Here is a 20,741-nt window from a genome sequence, read left to right as displayed (position 1 = left end):
GCACAGAGGATGGTAAGTGCCTGGAATGCGCTGCCAAAGGAGGTGGTAGAGCAGATACAATAGCTATGTTTAAGAGGCATCTTGACAGATGCATGAAAACACAGGGAACAGAGATATGGATTGAATAGAGGCAAATGGTTTTTAGTTTAGAAAGGCGTCATTTGTCATCTCGGGCTTGGTGGGCCTAAGGGCCCGTTTCTGGTTTGTCCTGTGCTTTGTTCTAATGGACAGGTAGTTTTTGATCTTATAGTAAGTGAATTTTGATAGGTATGTAGACAAGCTAGCTATATTTTATGAATATAAATAAAGTGCATGATACTAAAATTAGTGTATATAGCTAAAATGGTATAACCATAGCTATATTTATGACTAGTCAGCATTTTTTATTGGATAACACTACTGTACCTAACCTAGGGATATAATGCTGACACCATAACAAATGTTCTCATATAACTAATATGGTTCCTCCGTGGACTGACTTCTGTCACTTGAGTATTGCTGAAAAGATAGGCATGCTATTGAAGCCGAATTACAAAGGGAGCAACAACTTATTTTGCATAAGAAACCAGGTGCTGATTGTTTACCAAGTGACTATATGTAAATACTCTTAAGTTGAGGTACAGTTTCTGACTGAGAAAAGAGAATGTTACTGTATAATATTAATATTCCTAGATTATTTATTCAATTTAAAACACATCTGGCAAATGTTTTTAAGTAGATCTTTTGTCTTTTGTTCCAGGCCGAGACTGCAAGCACAAAGGAAATTTGCCCAGTCACAGCCCAACTCCCCCAGCACAACCCCAGTCAAGATGGTGGATCCAGTCTTGCCACCACCTGCAACGCAGATTATTGATCTTTCAAAACGAAAGCCCAAAACAGAGGATTTCTTAACTTTTCTTTGCCTTAGAGGTATGCTGAATAGTAATTTTGTATCGAACAACAATGTAATTAGAGCCTATATATTTGAATACTTTAAAATTTTTGTTACACTTCTCTAGAGATAAATTACTTTTAGACATTTGAATTTCCAGTCTGAAAGGATTACATGACAAAATTAAATTTTAAAGCTTTTACTGTAATAAGCAAACTAAAAGCACCATTTTCACGACACTGTTTAGCAGGCAAGTTATACTCTAAATTACAGAAAAGGTTTCCTATTAGCTTCTAAAACAGCAATACATGGTTATCCTTTGTTCCATCCTTTTAAGTCAACACTCAATTCTCTAGAAACAATCTAGTGTGATTCTCCAGCAAAACTAAACAAATCTTCCAGCTTCATTTAAACTCTCATGAACTTGGTTTCTTCAATCTAAGCACACCTTCCAGTCTGTGTTCTGTATGCTGAATCAAAGAGATTTGCTGCCTCTGTTTCTCTGCCTGCATACACTCAGGATGCCTGTACCCATCTGTGTCTGAGGTTCATTGATAAAAAGCTGTAAAACCTGTAGCCCAATCTTTCAGTGGCTGCCTTTGGATTCTTCCCCTCTCAAAACTCATCTCCACAGCAATGTGATCCACATGGGCCTTATATCAGGCAGAATTGCTAAATAACTATCTTCTACATTTCCAAATTCATTCTACCTTAGAATTTAAATAGACAGTATCACCACTTGCAAACTCCTCCTCGGCACTTGGAAGATTAATAGTTAGTCCAATGTCAGCATAGATGCTAAAGTAATTGTTTATAGTAATTGAATATCTTGTACCACCACCTAAAATCATGAGGGGTATAGATAAGGTGAATAGTAGACCCCAGGATGGGAAATTTCAAGACTAAGGGGCATGAGGAGCAATTTTTTTTTAAACAGTGTGGTTTGTATGTGGAATGAACTTCCAGAGGATGTGGTGGATCAGTACATGAAGTAAGAAATGTCTGGAGGGATATGGGTCAAGTGCAGGCAGGTAAGATTAGTTTAGTTTGGGATTATGGTCAGCATGGACTGGTTGGACTGAAGCATTTGTTTCCGTACTATATGACTGTAGAATAACCTGTGCCTCTACCTGTCCCCACAAACAGATAAAGCGCCCAGGTTTGTTTGACTGAATTCAGAACAGATCAAAAGATCCTGTTCATTTTTCCATTTACCCTAAATTAGAAAGTTAGTCCAAAACACAACTGTTTAAACCTGTAATATTTGAAACCTTATTAACACATTTTTTTTCAGGAATTTGGTGACAACTTATGTCATTTAGCAAATTTTGTTTCTACCAACAAAGTTAATTGTCATGAATAGTTTGTATCATAAGCAGCTAATATCAGAATATATTTGGTTATTTCCACACAGCATTTTGAGATGTGAAATCAGAAAAGCTTCAACAATTAATTACTTTAACAGATTAGAAATTAAGTAATTGACATTTCACATCGTTATTACTTAACATGTTACACTGGAATAAAATCATTGATACTGAAAAGGAGAACAGTTGCTTGTCGCAGGTGGTAATTCAACATGATTTCTGAAATAAGAGTACTTCAATGCATGACGGGGAATTATTCAATCGTAGACGTGGCTAATTCCCGCCTTCTAGGCAGGCAGTCAGTTTTATGAGCCCCAATTCTCATTGTTTATAATTGTGATAGAAAAGGAGTAAATTGAAAATGCAGGCCTCTCCCTGTTTTCCTCCAACCAAGCCTAAGTACTAATACATTAGACAGATCTACCGCCACTCGTACTTCTAACACTGGCACAGACTAGAATAGCGTCCACTTATACTGGAGTTCTGCGATCTTTCATCTCTTGAGTATATATAGAGTTATCAAATTATATCATTTCTGGTGCAAAGAGAAAGAAGGGGCACGGACCATCTTAACAATTCTGAGCAGGTACAGTCTGAAATAAACAAATGCCATTAAAAAAATTGATGGAAATATTGAGCGCAGCTGGCAACACCTTTTAGAGAGATAAAAATAGATTAACATCTGATATCAATTCAATGGTTTCTCATTTTTTAGAATACAAAGTGATTTGGTAATTGCCTTCCAACAAGCCCAAGGATAAAAAAGATGAATATAACCCTGTCCACCTGGCAAAACGTTTATTCTTGACAATTAAAATCACCCAAACTATTTATCTGTTCAGGAACTACCAAGAACAGAACTTTAATTGCAGAACGCGATCCCCAAACACTAATGAATCTTGAAATCCAATGTAATAAAACGGCCTTCAACTTATTCAGTAACTTTGGGGTTATGGTCTACATTCTAGTATTGTACTCAGTTGTTTTTACTTGCTTTATTTTGAGTTGCTAGTTTGTTTTGAAGCTGTTCTCTACCATTTCTCAGTATTTCTCACATGAATTCTATAATAAATGAAGTTATATTTAAATGAAGTTATGTTGTGGTCGCGTTTGAGTAGGGGTAGCTGTGCGCTGCTTCCTTCAAAGCTTTGCCAGATCTGAGCGTAATTTGTACTGTTGCTGGGTTCCTATAATGAAAATGGTTCACTTCCCAAGCAATGATATCCTTGGCTTTAGTAAGCATACTAAAATGGTGAAGCAAAAGAATGAAACACAGACTTTGTGTAACACGCTTCCTTACATAAGTAAATTTAGGGAATAGGCAATTATAACCTTGATTTTGAAATAGTCTATCAATGCAATGGCTCCCTCAAAAATATACAAATCTTACTGTAGCTTTTATGACGTGTTTGTATTGCAAGAAGATTTGATTATACAGATGATTGCTGTAAAGGAACAACAATCATTAATTTCTAATTTGGGAGGTTATTGCAATTACCAGAATTACCCAGTTATAATTGTCCATACTTTAAATTTTCTGACTTTGTATATGATGGCTTTGACTATTTCTGGTGATTCAGGAAATACATGGATTATGCTTGGAGCCATAGGCATTGATTCTACTTAAAAATCTTCTTTAAATGTGTTTGACTATTGGCTACAGTTTTTCTGTGGAAAAAGAAGAGAATTTGTCTGATGGACTTTATTTTGTTTCATGTAGTTATATTTGTACTTGTATTTGTAATTGTAGGGTAATTGCTAACTTTTGCCACTAAATGCTGGCTAGGATTTGCTTCCTATCTTAGTTTACTGTCACACAGTTGTCCACTGTGTTCCTTGCAATAATGCTGGGAGAGAAGTAGTTTTCATATTAATGGCTAAGTTTTCAAACTTGCTTCAGTTGTACTTGACAGTTGACATTAATTAGTTGGTGTGCCATCACAGTAGCAAGTGTTGTCTTCCTTCTGGTTCTAAACAGATCTTGGCAGAAAATAATAAATACTGGGGAATCTTACCAAATGCTATATTTTACAATGTGTAAACTTCTTGATTGCCATATTGAGTAATATCTCAATTTAAGAAAATGAATAATGTGCTGTTACTGTTTTTTTAGTTTCTGATTTTACATTACTCCTCTGAATTGTAGTTTATATTAATTTTTTGCAGCAGAACCGAGATAAATCCATTAAGCCTAGATCTGAAATTTGATTCCTCCTGTAACATAAAGGACTTTTTTCAGAAGAAAATGGGGATACTGAAAAATATCCATATTTGAAGATTGGCTACCCTATAAGTTTTTAGGCATCAGAATTATAACCACTATATTTAGTGTATAGTTTCTTCATGGGAACAGAGCCAACAAACCTTTTCGAAATAATTTTACCATTATGTAGGCTGGCTTTGAACTATTCTGATGAGAAGTCTTGGTTTGAAACATTTAACATTGTCTCTCTCTCTCTCTGTGACTGATGCTGCTTGACCTGCTGAACGTTTCCAGCACAAACAAACAAAAGCAGTATTGGATAAATTGTAGGTTTCTTTTTTGAGGATGGAGCTAGTAAGATGGATAAGTGGCTTCCAATGGATTTTGTATATTTAGATTTTCAAAACGTATTTAATAATGTCATGTAAAAGATTATTGCTTCAAATTGGGGCTCATGGAATTGTAATTTATTAGCATGGATTAAGTGTAGGGATTGGGATTGCAGATAAGGTATAAGCATGGGTTAAGGATAGGTTAGTCGTCTGAAAACAGAACGACTAAACTGGACATTTTAGAGTTGGCAGGCTGTAACTAGTGAGGCACAGGATTGGCTGTTTATAATGTATAGTAATGACTTAGATGAGAAGACTGAATTTAGCAGATCCAAGATTGCTGAAAATACAAAGTGGGAAATTAAATACAAACTGAGCAGTCAGAAGGATGCAGTGGGCCTGATTCCTTCCTGTCCTGGATTGCAGCAAAGCCTGTCAGTGCTGGCTAATTTGGGCAAAAATGGCAGACAGTTCTGGAAGTGGTCTTCAGTCACACTGCACTACAAGAAGTAGCAGAAGATAGGTATTGGAAAATCACAATTTTAGGAGACATAATTCTATTTTGATCAACTAAATCATTTTTAAAAATACTTAAAAAGTTTAATATGCTAAAATGTTAGTGGGCTACTTTTTAAAAGCCTGATCTATACTAAGATGCTTTATATTAACAAATGGAAAACCAGTATTCATTTTAACTAAAATGTTGTGGGCTCTTTATTAAGTATTTACATTTAAGGACAGGCATCTTACACCTGGAAACAGGGACGCAATTCAGACTTGGTGAACAATTAGTACAAATTCACCAGGATCTTTACGTGGCATTTGAAATCATAAGCATTAGTTACAATTATCTAGATTTTCAGTTTGGATGTTATCTGATTTCACATCTAGCTTGCCTAGATTTAATTTTAGGATTAATGCTAATCTTAATTTTTGCATCCCTTGTTTTGGATTCGCCTACCAGTGGGAGTAATTTTTCTGTTTCTATCCCATTAAATCCATTTTTTTTTGTTAGATCAATTAGATCACCACTTAGCCATTGAAAATCAAGAAAAAAACCTAACATGGACCAGATTTGACTCTAGATAGGTTTTCAAAATGTCATGAATACTGTATGGGAGGGAACACTACTTATTGCAATTCCCATGTAGAGTCTGACATAACTAATGTTTAGTAATTGCAGAAGTTTCAGCCATTCACGTTGTTTACATTAGACTCTTCTTCAGTGGTATTTCATTATTTGTTCTACGTCTGTATATGGTCTACTTGTCTAGCAAATGCTGTCATTATTGTTCTGATTTTGAATATATTCCTTCTGCTCAATTCTTGCCAAAAAACAATTAAAAAGGTTTTAAAATAAAACAAAGAACTGTGGATGCTGGCGATCTGAAAACAAATTGCTGGAGAAACTCAGCCGGTCTGGGGACAGAAAGCAAAAGTTAATTTTACAAGTCCATTTGACTCTTGATCAGAACTGGTTCACCCAGTACTGCAGTTAAACAATCCAGGCCAAAAGGCTTGGAAACTTTTGAAGTACCAGAATTAATATAACAGGAAGGAGTGATATTATAAATATGGCCCTTAAATTAGGTTGCATACATTGTTTGATCCAAGCTGATTTTTTGTTGCAGCCGTTCGATATTGCAATGCCCAGATCTTGGCCTCTACAATGTCTAGACTCCATATTTTCTTTCCAACTCCTTTTCACACGTCCTCATGACCCAGATAGCTTTTATTTCAGAATATTTGCTTAACATGAAGCAAAATCCAGTCAGAATGTTTGCTGTCATGATTTTGGGCATAAATCATGCCTTCTATGCACTGAAGTCTACTGTATATTGGAGAATGGTTAATGCACTTTGCTGAAATCATAACTAAAAAAGGAACAATTTTTCTGGTGAGGTGGGATTACATAAAATTTTTCCCTGATCCTGCTACTGCAAATTTGTTATGTAAACAACTGCAGGAGTGATCTGACTGTTCTATGTCTTCATGCAACTGCTTAGCATATAAGGAGGCCATTCAGCTCATTGTACTTGTGTTGGCTCTTTGAATGACCTGTCTAACTGGTCCTATCTCTGCTCTTTTCTCATCACCCTTCAAGCATTCATTCAATTTGATGTTTCTATTGAGTCTGCTTTCATTGCCCCTTCAGATAGTGCATTCTGATCGTAACACATTTTTTCTTAAAACAAGGACCTCATCTTCTCTGTGAACAAATGTGTTTCACAGTTTGGAGTTGGAATTTCTGTAATGCACAGAAACAAGAATTAAATGTACTTTAGATTTTACTGGTTTAGTGGAATTATAGGGCATGGTGTTTGAATTTGCCATTTCTTTGTAGCTACTTCTTCAGCTTAATGTAAGGAAATGTTTGGGTGGAGGGGAGGAGCAGGAAGAGAATAGGCAAAGTGGTTTATAATGCAACAACACCGTTATGGGTTCAAGCTCCATTTTGAGAATCAGGCATGTAATTAAGTCTCACCTCCTTGTTCAGGTCAGTTCTATAAATGTGAAGATCAGTGAGTTTTCGGTAGCCTAGCCATTGAAGGTGTCTTGAATGACACTGTCAAACTAAATTTAACAAGCATTTATCTGATGGGTTGTGCGAAGATATTCTATATTTAATTACTGCTGGTGTTTCAGAAGTAATTTATTAGCTGCGAAGCTTGTGGATGCCCAAAAAATGCTCCATAGATACTCTTTTGTTTGTCATCCTTTTTAAAGTTTTTTTTTTGTCTCTTAAATCACATTATTAGAGACATTAACCTCTCAGCTGCAGAATTGGGGCCTGCAAAATATCGTTTATGCTTTGCAATTAGAGTTTTATCTGTGTAAAATTTTAAACATATTTGATTGACAACCAAATTATCACAGTACGATCTTAAGATTTGAATACATGGGCACTTGATGCAGGTTTGTTTCGCTCGTATGCTAAGTTAGTTTTTGTGTCATACAATGAAAAGAAATTAGGGTAGATTTCTGAGTAGAAAGTACATGTGTTAACCTGTTTCATTAATGGAATTCATTATCTGCTGCCAAAACTGTTGGTTCATTAAATTGTAACTATCTCATTCCTCACAACTAAATTGATTCCAAATTTGCTAAAACTAATTGAAAATGTGAGCTTACATGAATGGATTTGCTCCTTTTTTTGCTGTTTTTATGTAGAACTTTGTTCATGCTGTGCTGAACTTGCCCTATGCTGACAAATCTATATCGTCTCCTAGTCTGAAAATGTTTTGTTTTTTAAAGAAAGGTTTTCAAATCCGATCCTAGCCTCCGCATTTCTTAACTCTATAAACCTCCTCTAGCCCAAAATCATTCAATATATCTGCAGCTCACAAATTCTAGACTTTTACGTTCCCAAATAGACTGTTATCACATTCGATAGGGCATCTTTGTCTTAAATGGAATTTCCTTGTTACAATGTACATTGAACTACACAAAGTAGTAATAAAAATATTGACCCCTTTACAAAATGTTTCTTAGACTCTGTCTAGGGAAATTAATTAGGGTGAAGCATTATCCAGATATTAACACTAGTCTCGTAAATGCAAGATCTTTATTTCCTTTATAAATCATGGCTCTGAGTGCAGAAGTTTAGTTTGGACATGAGATCCAAATGCTGAATGAAGAAGTGTAATAGAATTTATGCTGCACTGTCTCTAAAATTGTCAGACTAACTTAACTGACACTCGGTTCCACATGAGCTGAAATTTCCTCCAAATAAATATTGGGAAAATCGAAGTCACTGATCCAAACACAAACTCTGCATGCTTGCCAAAAGTTATTTTCATCTCCCTGGCAACTGTTTGAGACTGAACCAGATTACTATCAACTTTTGTGTCTTGTTTGACCCTGAGGTTAGCTTTCAACTGCTTATACTGTTACCAATACTCTGTATAACAGCCTTTATAACACTGCCCATCTGTACCCTGACCTCATTTCATCTGCTGCTGAAACTGCTGTTTATGTCTTGGTAGCCTCCAGACCTGACCATTCTATGCAGTCCTAACTCACCTCCCGCATTTAACTCTCCATCCAAAACTCTACTGGACTTGTTCTTATGCTTTCCAAATCCAGTCCATCATCATGTCTTTTCTGTGCTTGCTGACCTATATTCCATCCTCACTAAGCAATGCCTCAAGTTTAAAATTCTGATCCTTGCTTTCAAATTCCCTCGTGGCCTTACCTCTTTCTATCCTTGTAACCTTTGCCAGCCTTAGAACCCTCGTGAGATATTTTTGCCGTCAGATTCTAACTTCATGGGTATTACCAGTTTTTAATTGCTTGACCATTAGTGGCCATGTCTTCAACGGTCTAAACGTTTAGCTTTGGAATTCACTCCTGAAAGTCCTCCATGTTTGTTTAAGACAACTCCTATTTCATGAAACCTTTGGCCATCTGATCTCGTACCTTGTCTGACTCAGTGTCGCGTGTTTTATAATATCTCAGAAGTGCCTAGGGATTAATGTTGAAATTCGTTGATCATTAGTTTATACAAAATGTTATGAACAGACAGTGTGTGAAATTTTTTAAACATCCTGCCCTTTCAGTATGTAAGACTATCATTTTGCTTCTATGTTAGTAATTAGATATGACCAAATAGTTCTAGTAGTAAACACTAAACGATGAGCATCTCATTTGATTTCCATTGATATGGCATGATTGTAGGGTTAGTTATTGAACTAGGGCATGCTAAACTAATTTTGTTTCGGTAAAGAACCAGCGATCGAGTTCATATAAGTGTCTGCTAGTGGAACGTGGTCAATCAAGTATGAAAATGAGATACAACTGGTGAGGAGAGGAGGCCAAAAATTAAGATATGTAATGGTAAAGATTGTGTTGAGTATCCAGATTCAAACCTTATGGAGCATTTTAATTTTTACAAAAATAACTGTTTCCAAAACTAAATTGTTCAATGTGTGCTTCATTGGCAAGTGTCCTTGAAATACAAAATTTAATTTAATTTGCAGCCACATTTGATTCATTCCTGTCACATAACCTGTAAGATTTTTTTCAGAATAACGTCTTTGTTTTGGGATCATGTAATAAGTTCTGCAGAAATGGTGCATAAAGAAGTATTTCCAGAGTCCAGACTCTCTCAAGACCCAAACATTTATACAGTAACACACAGCATGTTTCACAAAGATGCCATAAACATAGGAAATGCGGATTAATGTAGGTATACTGTTATGCAAAATACTTCACATAGACTTAAAGGATGACTATTTAAACAAAACATATGCTCAAGTGTTCTGTCAGTGAAAAATAACTTTTTTCCTTATGAACATGATTTTGAGAGATTTTTTACAGCACAAAAGAGCTAATTGAGTGATTCTTTACTGGGTGGTCATTGAATATGTTGTTCTACTACTTGGCTACAAAGCATCGATTTTACTAGCAGTTAGAAACATTCTCTAGAGAAAGCTGCATTGATCATCGCCTGTGCTATTCCCTTCATTATCTTTTCCCTTATCTACTTATCAAATCTACTTTGTACTAGTGATTTTTTTTGCATTACTTTGTAGAGGTAAATTACACAGTCCTACATCTCCGTGAAGACGGGTTTCTTTACCTCTTCAAAATTTCTTACATTATTGGTCCCACATTCCAGGTTCCTGAATTAGTGAAAAAATTTGCTTTTATCCCGTACTTCTGTCACTGCAAGTATTTATTTTAAATCATTCCTTGACATGTATGATTGTAATGGAAAATATGAAATTATTCGAATATTTTCTCATTTGTTTTCTTATACCAAGTAGCATCCTAAACATGGTTTTACCATTTCTTAAAAGCTCAATATCCTTCCTATTGTGTAGAGTCCAGCACTGCACAGGATACTGTAATGAGGTTTATACTTTTATAGGCTCATCATTATCCCTTAGCTTTTATGTTTTGTACTTTGTTATAAAAAGTGGAATTCAATGTACCTTTTTTTTCTGCACAATAGTACAAACCTAATTTAGTGGCCCATGAACCTGTACCTCCACAATCCCTTTGTGTTTGCTCCAGCTGATGGTAAAGCTGGACGAGCCAGATTCCAGTGTAAAATCTGGCTTGATAGGTCATATTTTTTGATTATTGGTTTACTATGGTGGTCGGTTATTGGACATACTCCAAGAAATGACTACTCGTCTTTTTTTCAAGAAGAGAAAGGCCCCTTCACAAAATCAAAACAAACTCATTTGCTTCTACTTGAGAATCCAAATTCCAAAGTAATAGTAAGACATTGAGCCTTCATCACACTCTGGTCTTGTGCAGGATTGAACTAATGTCGATTCAGAATAGAAGCTTCATATATAGTGAAATTGAATTTCACCTGCAACTTTTTAGCTCATTCTCCCCTGTACCCTTTAATTGATTTGTTCAGTCATAGAGTCATCCTTTAAACCGTTTTTGTATCACTTGTGAATTTTAGCACCACTCTTTCTGGATCTCTGTTTAAGTTATTGATGCAAATGGTGAAAAGAGTTAGCCATGCAACTGAATCTCTTTTAGACTACACAGTGATTCGTACCAAAATGCCAAAGTTTGTAATCTGCCGTAGCAAAACTTTGCATCACGCTGACCCTATATTTTTCATTCCATTGAAGTATGAGTGGTAAGATCCAAGGTAGGAAAAGTTGATTGGTGAGGAATGAAGAAAGATTATTTATCTTGTTGAGACCATCACTGTTTTTCTTTTTTTTTTCATTTTGGTTTGAAACTGTGTTGAAGTCGAGAATTAAACTTCGCACTTTGAACAGCAGTTTGCTTTCGGGGAAAAAAAGAGAGAACAGAGACATATTAGTACTGTGACGAACTGGACTAGAAAGATAATATAAGTCCTTTATTGGTCTAAGGACACTGTAGACAATTTGGCACCGAGATGTTCCTATGCTCAGGGACTGATTGCTTCGTTGAATATTGAATCGGTCCATTAAGGGAGGACTGACTAACTACAAGGCACGTTAAAGGAGAAGAAACTGACTGAATTGCTTCTGATTGGGTTTTGATGGCAATTCATTTTTTGTTTTGAAAGTTTCTAGACAGTGCTGCTTTTGTTTAATTCTCTCTGGTTTCACTTCAGTTATCAATTTTTTTGCATACCCTGAGAAGAGAATCTTATTCTGTAAGAAGTGGTTGAATAGTTCTGGAAGTCTGTTGATGGTGTTTGTATTGACTGATGATTTCGGAATTCAAGCAAGATATATAGCCCTATGTGCCTGGAATGCAACCCATTACCCAAGGATTTCATGAAGGCCTGGTATTCATTGTTGAAACTGTTATTGAACTGGCAAATTACGATTCATTTTTATTTTCTTAATTTATTCCTTAAGTCTGTCTGTATGCCTGTCTGTCGGTATGAATGTGGGAGTTTATATTCAAATAAGATTGTGCTTGGATCATATATATTAATAAGATTGCCTTGCTGTTCATCTGTATTCTGCTAAAGTTGTATTATTAAAATTAAATTGTTACTTTTTGTATAAGTTATAAATTTGCAAGATCCATTATTTGTAAAGTCTGGTAAGGAACAGTTGAGCAAATTTGAGGGTTGTTGACTGCTTTAGATTTGCAACACAGTGATATTAGTGACAGTGAGGCTGATTTCACTTGGCTTGCTATGCTTGTGTCATAACAACCCCAATGATTTAAGTACTCGAGGACTATCTTAACCAATCTGATAATCTACAATATTCCTTATCCATTTGCCTTGTACGTCAGGTTATTTGATGCAGTTATCATCTTTTGAGTGAGCCATTTTGTTTCACTTGGAGACTGCAAATTTGTCTCCAAGTGGAACAAGATGGCCCCTCAAAATTTAAATTGATCTCTCTATCTGGCTTAACTATGATCTGGGTTTAGAAAAAGTGCAAAGTATTTTGATGGGTGGATAGTGATAGTTGAATTAGCAGTATCACAGGCCAAATAGCAGATATGATAAGTTGAATGGCCTCATTCTGCACTAGAGTTTCTATGCTAACTTACTGACAGTATTTAGCACTTTAATTATTTCAAAAAGGCCTCTTGTTATTTCTGTTTATGTCCTCCTTTTGTACTTATTCTCCTCTGTCCCCTATATATGTATTTCTGCCCCATTAGAATTGTGGTGGTGGAAATCCAAGTCTGATCAGTTAATGGATTATAAATCTTCAGGATAATGTGTTTTTAGACTTGTAGTCTACTGTTTTGGCTATATAACCCAAATTCTTGATGTTTTTTAAAATTGTTTCTCCAATTTAGTTTTGAGACCAAAACTGACACAGAATTGTTGATAGATTATAGATGATGCTCAAATAAATTTTTTAAGCTATGTGCATCAATCCACGTCTGGGTGCCCAGTTACCCACATGGCTCAACGCATTATTTCTGTAGTTATTTAGTGTATTTTACAAGATTTGAATTGACTTCAGGATTATTGGGCTCTGAAGAAAAAGAAATGAACCAGGATTCATGAAATGCATTGCAGTCCAGTGATTGTGACAGGCAAGCTGTATGCAAGTTGAATGAGGATTGGATGGTACCCAGCAGCTTTTGAGTGCTTCAGTACTGAATGCCCAGCATATACCTATTTCATAGAAAAGCTATAAAGCAGAGACAGTTGGATAAGATGGTGAAATAGCATTGATACCCATGGATCCATATCAGAGTTCAGGTCCTGATTTGGGCAGGAGATTGCAACGCCCACGCTGGTTGGTATTTGAAATATTAATACTGTAGCGGTGATTTTATAACTCTTTAATTGAGAGAAATATATCTAGGGGAAATTTTTGGGCTGCACACCCCTGATTTCCATTGATCTTGTGGAACCGTCCTTTGCGGATCAATATGAACTATTAAAAATGCTTAGCAGTATAATTATTGATGTTCTAAAACTTGTATTGTGTTTAAGTCAAACATTTGGAAAATAACATGGTCATGCTTGTTACAGGTGTATTGCACTGCTGGAAGCTTTTTGTGATGTTTTAGTACCTCTAGAGATACTTCTACAGATGGAGTTAAGTTTGTTTAAATGTGGAAAATCTTTGACAAGCCTCAGAGTCATAGGGATCTATAGCACAGAAAAAGGCTCATCGTCTGTGCGCCAGTCAAAACAACCACCTACGTATAAGACCATAAGAAATGGGAACAGGAGTAGGCTATGCGACTCCTTGATCCTGTCCTGCCATTCAATAGGATCATGGCTTATCCAACATTCCTCTCGTCCCCTTTCCTGCACTTTCCCTGTAACCCTTGATTCCCCTACTGATCAAAAATTTATCTATTTCAGCTTTAAATATGCACAAGGACACTGCCCCCACAGCTTTCTATGACAAGGAGTTCCAAAGACACTCAACCGTCTAAGGAAGAAATTCCATCTCATCTCAGTTTTAAATCGGTCCTTTTATTCTGACACTATGTCCCTGGTCCTAGACGCACTCATTACAGGAAATATCCTCTCAGCATTTACTCTGTCAAACCCCTTAAGAGTCCTGTATGTTTTGATGAAATCACCTATTCTTTAGAATACTTCTATAACTTCCAATGAGTGGAGTCCCAAACTATTCAACATTTGTTCACAAAACAATCCCTCCATATGGAGGGCTCAGTGGTCAGCACTACTGCCTCACAGCTCCAGAGACTGGGGTTTGGTTCTACCCTCAGGAGAGTGTCTGTGTGGAGTTTGCACATTCTCCCCGTGTCTGCGTGGGTTTCCTTCGGTGCTCTGGTTTCCTCCCATAGTCCGAAGATGTGCAGGCTAGGTGGATTAGCCATGCTAAATTGCCCTAGTGTTCAGGATGTGTAGATTAGGTGGGTTATAGGGGGATGGGTCTGGGTGGGATGCTCTGAGGGTTGGTGTGGACTTGTTGGGCTGAAAGGCCTGTTCCCACACTGTAGGGATTCTATGAAAATCAGGGATTATTCAAGTGAACCGTCTCTGAACTGCCTGCAATGAAATTACATCTTTCCTTAAGGGAACCAAAACTGCTCACAGTTCTCCAGATATTGTCTCACCATTGTGCTAAATTTTTGTGTTTTGTGCACAAGTACTCCCAAGTTCCTTTGAGTTACAGCTTTCTGCAGTTTTTCTCACTTCAAATGAACAACTTCAAAGTTTACCACATTATATTCCATTTGCCAACTTTTTGCCTACTTACTTAACCTAACTATATTGCTGTGTAAACAGTTGATATCCCTCTTGCAACTTACCTTTCCACCTATTTTTGAGGCATCTGCAAATTTGGCTACAGGACATTCATAGATAACAGCATGGAGTTGGAGGAACTCAGCAGGCCAGGCAGCATCAGAGGAGCAGGAAAGTTGACGTTTCAGGTTGGGGCCCTTCTACTGAATTTTCTGACTGTCTGACTCCAGCATCTGTGGTTCTTACTGTCTCTACAGGACATTCATTTGCTTCCTCCAAGTCATTAATACATATTGTAAATAGCTATAGTCCCAGCGCTGATCCCTGTGGAACCCCATTGGTTACAAGTTATCACGTTGGAATAAAAACCCTTATCCCCACTTGCTGTTTCCTGCCCATTAGCCAATTCTTTATCTACGCCTCACATCTCGTCTAAATCTTCTACCCCTTACCTTAAATCTGTGTCCCCTGGTCATTGATCAACCCATCAAGGGGAAAAATTTCTTAGCAGCTACCTATCTGTGCTCCTCATAATTTTATACATCTCAGTCATGTCTCCTGTCAATCTCCTCTGCTCTGAGGAAAACAATCCCAGCCTGTCCAATCTCTCTTCATCACTGAAACTCTCCAGCTCAGGAAACATCCTAGTTAATTTCCTCTGAAGTCCTTCCAGTGCTATCACATTCCTCTTATTACGTAGATTCATACAATACACTACCTGTAGCCTAACCAACATTTCATTCAGTTCCAGTATTACCTCCATGTTTCTAAATTCTATGCCCAAGCTAATTAAAGCAACTATTCCATGCCTTTTTAACCACTTTATTCATCTATCCTGAGACCTTGAGGAACAAGCGTGCGTGCACACCAAGGTTCCTCTGATCCTCTGTACTTCCTAGGGACCTGCCATTCATTATGTATTCCCTAGATTCATTTGTCTTGTCCATGTATATCTCCTCACATTTATCTGGATTGAATTTCATTTGCCATTGATCAGCCCATCTTTTGATCCCTGGTGTGTCGGCCTCACTATTTACAACCCACCAATTTTATCACCCAAAATCTCCTTGCATTCAGGACTGAATTGTCATGCATAAGTCATAAACAGCAATGGCCCCACCACTGACCCCTGTGGGACCCCACCGTAGACACACACTTCCATTTGGCCAAACATCCCTCAAGTCACCTTATGCTTCCTGCTCCTCAGCCAATTGTAGATCCAATTTGCCAAATTTCTGAGGATCCAATGGACTCTTGCATTTGCTGACAGTCACCAATGTAGGACCTTCTCAAAGTCTCAGTAGATTGGAGTTCACAACATCTAGTTGGTTCAGAACTCATTATGATTGCTATACGTTCTCAGTCCCAAAGAGCCTCAGTGATGGAAATATATGAAGGTACGCTGTTGTTGTAGGGACTGCTGTTCTGAGGCAGGTGTTCAGACAGTTGCTTCACCTAAGGAAGCTATCCCAATATTGAACAAATGTTTTGATCTGACTTGATTAATTTGCTAATTTAAAATGTCCCATTTCTCTGTTCTTCCCCCTTATTCTTTATTCTTTATTACTTTCCTTCGTCATTGAGTCTTACAGCATGAAAATAGGCCCTTCAGCCCATTATAGTCAGAGTAATACAGTATGGAAACAGACCCTTTCATTCAACCAGTCCATGCTGACCATAACCCCAAACTAAACTAGCCCCATCTGCCTGCGTTTGGCCCATATCCCTCCAAATTTTTCCTATTCATGTACTTATCAATATGTCTTTTAAACATTGTAACTGTACCCTCATCCATTACTCCCTCTGAGTTGTCTAGCCTCCACTTCTCTCTCCACAATAAAAATTGGCATGAAATATTCATTTACTATGTCTCCCATCTCCTGTGGTTCAACACAAAGATGATCCCTTGGATCTTTGAAGGGCCCTACTCTTTCTGTAGTTGCTCTCTTGATCTAAATGTACATAAAATTTCTTTGGATTATCTTTAACCATATTGGCCAAGGTTGACTCGTACCCTGTCTTTGCCTTCCTGGTTTCCCTCTTAAGAATGTCCCTACACTCTTCATACACTTCAAGAGATTCATTTGAACCCAGTTGTCTGTATCTAGTATGAGATTTTTTGTTTTAATTTTTGACTAGAACCTCAATATCATTATTCATTCACTGTTCTCTAATCCTACCCGCCTTACCTTTCATTCTAAAGGAATATAGTAACTCTGAACTCTCGTTATCACACTTTTGAAAGCCTCCCACTTATCAGGCATCCCTTTACCTGCGAACAGTCTATTCCAATCAAGTTTTGTACGTTCTTGTTTCATATCATTAAAATTTGCCTTACTTCAATTAAAAGCATTATTTTTTTATGGAAGGCTTATCCTTTTCCATAGCTATTTTAAAACAAATAGAATTATGATCACTAGAACCAAAGTGTTCCCCTGCAATCACTTTGGTCACTTGCCCTGTCTTATTATCTAAGAGAAGTTCAAGTTTTGCTTTTTCTCTAGTAGGAACATGTACTTATTAATAACACCTTTCTTGAATGCATTTAACAATTTATTCACCATCCAAAGCTTTGGTAATCCCAGTCAATGTTTGAAAAATTAAAACCGCCTACTATTACAGCCTTATTATTCTGAGATCTCCCTACATATCTGTTCCTCAATTTCCCTCTGACTCCTTTGGGGTCTATAGTACAATCCCATCAAGGTGATCGTTCCTTTATTTCTCATTTCAACCCATATTTTTTCACTGGATAATTTTTCAGAAATATCTTCTCTAGTTAAAGCAGTATTGTTTTTCTCAATCAAAAACGCCACTTCCCCTCCTCTTCTGTCTGTCTTTCTGTCCTTCCTTTAGCATCATAAACCTGGAACTTTGAACTGCCAGTCCTGTCCATCTCTCAGCCAAGTTTCTATAATAGTTAAGAAGATCCACCACGCCAGGCCCAGAGGCCGTCTTGCCAGGTTTGTGCTGAGTCAAAGGCTGGGGGGTCCATGGCCAGGAGAAGAAAGAAGGGAGAATGGCGGAAAGAGAAAAAAGGGAAAGCTAACGGACGGAGTGGACAAACTCTGTCTGAAGCGCCCTACTCCGCTGCCTTCTTGGATGTCGTTATGTCTAGATCATTACAATAGCAAGCGACCCAGCATCAAACTCTGTGGCATGCCATTAGACACTTCAGAAAAACAATCCTCAACCATCACTCTTTGGCTCCTACCACTGAACCAATTTGGGATTCAATTTGCCAGAGTGCCCTGGATTCCTTGGACATGACCTTTGCCCATGCAAGACCTGGTCAAAAGCCTTGCTAAAATCCATGTAGGCCGCAACTACGCTACCCTCATTCAGACATCTAGTCACCACCTCAAATCTGAATCGAACCTGTCACCCATGATTTCCCCCAATAAAGCCATGCAGACTATCCTGGATTAATCCCGAAGTGGAAATTAATTCTGTCCCTCTGAACATTGACCACTGATGTTAAACTGTTGGCCTATTGGTTCTTGGTTCATCCCTACCCCCTTCTTGAATAATGGCCTTGTATTAGTTGTTCTCTAAGCTTCTGGGTATCTCTTCTGTATTCAGAAAGGATTTGAAAATTAATGTCAGGGTCCCTGCAATCTTTTTTCTCTTCCTTTCCTCCCACAGCAACTTAGGATACATCTCTTCTGGACCTTGGAGCTTATCTAATTTTAAGCCTGCTGAAATTGCTCATACCTCTGCTTTCTCACATGTAATTTTGTCAAGTATATCACAATCCTCTTTTCTGATTTCTACACCTACATCATTCTCTGTCGTGAATACACGTATAAAGAACTCCTTTAACATGTTGCCCATGTCTTCTAACTCCACCCACAGTTTGCCACTTAGGTTTCTGATGGTCTCCACTCTCTGCCTGGTTTACCTTTTGCCTCTAATATATTTAGAAAATACCTTTTGGATGTTCCTGTATTTTACCTGCCAGTATTCTTTCATGCCCCCCCACTCCCCCTTCTTTGCTAATTTTGTTTTTTTAAGTAATTTCTTGCACTTTTTATGTATCTCCTAAGGTTTCTGGTGTTCTAAGCCCTCGGTATCTACCAGAAGCTGGCCTTTACTCCCTTTACCAACATGAGCACAGAAGGAACAAGAGCAGCCCACTCGGCCCTTCAAGTCTACTCCACCATTCACTAAGGTCATGGCTGATCTGATTTAAACCTTGACTGTACATTCCTGCATACACCCAGCAATCGTTCATCATCCGTTGATAATCAAGAATCTATCTACCTCTGCCTTAAAAATATCTTAAAATTTTGCATCTACTGCCTTGTAAGGTAGGAAATTTCAAAGGCATTCAGCCCTCTGAGGCATTTTTTTTCCTCATCTCTGTCATAGACGTAGAGGTTTATAGCATGGAAACAAGCCCTTTGGCCCAACTTGTCCAAGCCGCTCAGTTTTGATAATTAAACTAGTTCCATTTGCCTGGGTTTGGTCTATCTCTCTCCATACCTATCTCATCCATGTATCTATCCAAATATTTCTTAAGTGACAAAATTATACTTGCGTCTACCACTAACCCTAGGCAGCCCGTTCCAGACACTTACTACTCTTTATCTGAAAAATTGCCCTCTGCACCCTTTTTCCTTAAATAGGTGACCCTCGTATTTTCAAACTGTGACACCTAGTTCCACAGAGCAAACATTTTTTCCGTATTCACCCGGGCAAGTCCGCTCAAGATCTTCTATGCTTCAGTGAAGGCACTTCTTCTAAATTCCAGAGGATATAGGACTCCCCTGTCTAGCTATTCCTCATAAGGCCATCCACCCATTCCAGATCTTATCATCCCATTTATATATTCCTTGATATTCAGAGTTCTCTGGAATTTTTTGTCCTATTCTCCACCCTTACAGGAAGATATTGACTCTGCACTTCCTTTTAATTTTTGAAAGTCTCCCACTGCTCCAATGTAGATTTTCTTGAAGGTTGCAACTTTCAATCCACTTTAGTCCGATCCAGTCTTATTGTATTAAGATGGGCCTTCCCCTGATTCTTGCCTATTTTTTTTCTCTTCTGTGATTACCTTAAATCTTTACAGCGTTATGGTCACTTTCACTGAAATGCGCTGTCTCTGGCACTTCCACCATTTGCCTTGTTTTGTTCTCTAAAATTAGATCTAGCACTGCCCATCTGTTTTGGGACTATCTATATGCTGGTTTAAAAAGCTCCTTTAGATACATTTTAAAAAATTCACCAAGTGTAAACCTTTTGAACTTTGTTTATCCCAGTCAGTATTAGGGAAGCTGAAATCCTTCACCATTATTACCGTATTTTTATTGCATTTCCGTAAAATTTGGTTACATATCTGTTCTTCTCTCTGTATTTGGGAGTCTGTAGTATGCTGCCAAAAATGTGATTTGCCCTGTTTTTGTTTTTTGGTTCTACCAATATGAAGGAGCCTTGTGAGATATGATCCCTCCTTATTGTCATGCAACAAATGACTCCTTGATCAAAACTGCAACACCACCTCCTCTTTTACACCTCTCTTTGTCACCTCTCTTTGTCTCACCAGAAGATTCTAGACCCTGGAGTATTGAGCTGCCAGACCTGCCTCTCCCTCTGCTGGTGTTCCTGTGTTAAATTGTCGTATCTCCTTATGTTAATCACCACCCTTAACTCGTTTGCCTTGCTTGCAAATATCCCTGATATTAAAATAAATGTCATCCAACCTTTCTTTGCTCTCTCGTGTCTAACTTGACAATAAGCACTCTACCTGCCAGAGTGACTTGGCTTCTACATTTGTCTGTGCATCACCAGTAATTGCACCTCCACTCTGTATCCCATTTCTGAGTCAAGTTAGTCAGCCGTCACCACCACCATT

General features: G+C 37.6%; 1 protein-coding gene across 1 annotated transcript in view; it reads left to right on the top strand.

Annotated features, from left to right (window-relative positions):
• The first annotated feature begins 743 nt into the window (after window positions 1–743).
• jarid2b (jumonji, AT rich interactive domain 2b) overlaps window positions 744–20,741 on the top strand; it is a 121,466-nt gene continuing 101,468 nt past the window's right edge. Inside the window, exon 1 of the mRNA XM_048607635.1 lies at window positions 744–909. Coding sequence (XP_048463592.1) covers window positions 810–909 — 100 coding nt within the window. The 5' untranslated portion in view covers window positions 744–809. The remainder of the gene's footprint in view (window positions 910–20,741) is intronic.

Source organism: Rhincodon typus, chromosome 2 (assembly GCF_021869965.1).
Source record: "Rhincodon typus isolate 14 chromosome 2, sRhiTyp1.1, whole genome shotgun sequence".
NCBI lineage: Eukaryota > Metazoa > Chordata > Chondrichthyes > Orectolobiformes > Rhincodontidae > Rhincodon > Rhincodon typus.
The sequence above is the reverse complement of the archived record's forward strand: the minus strand, read 5'-3'. Positions and strand labels throughout refer to the sequence as shown.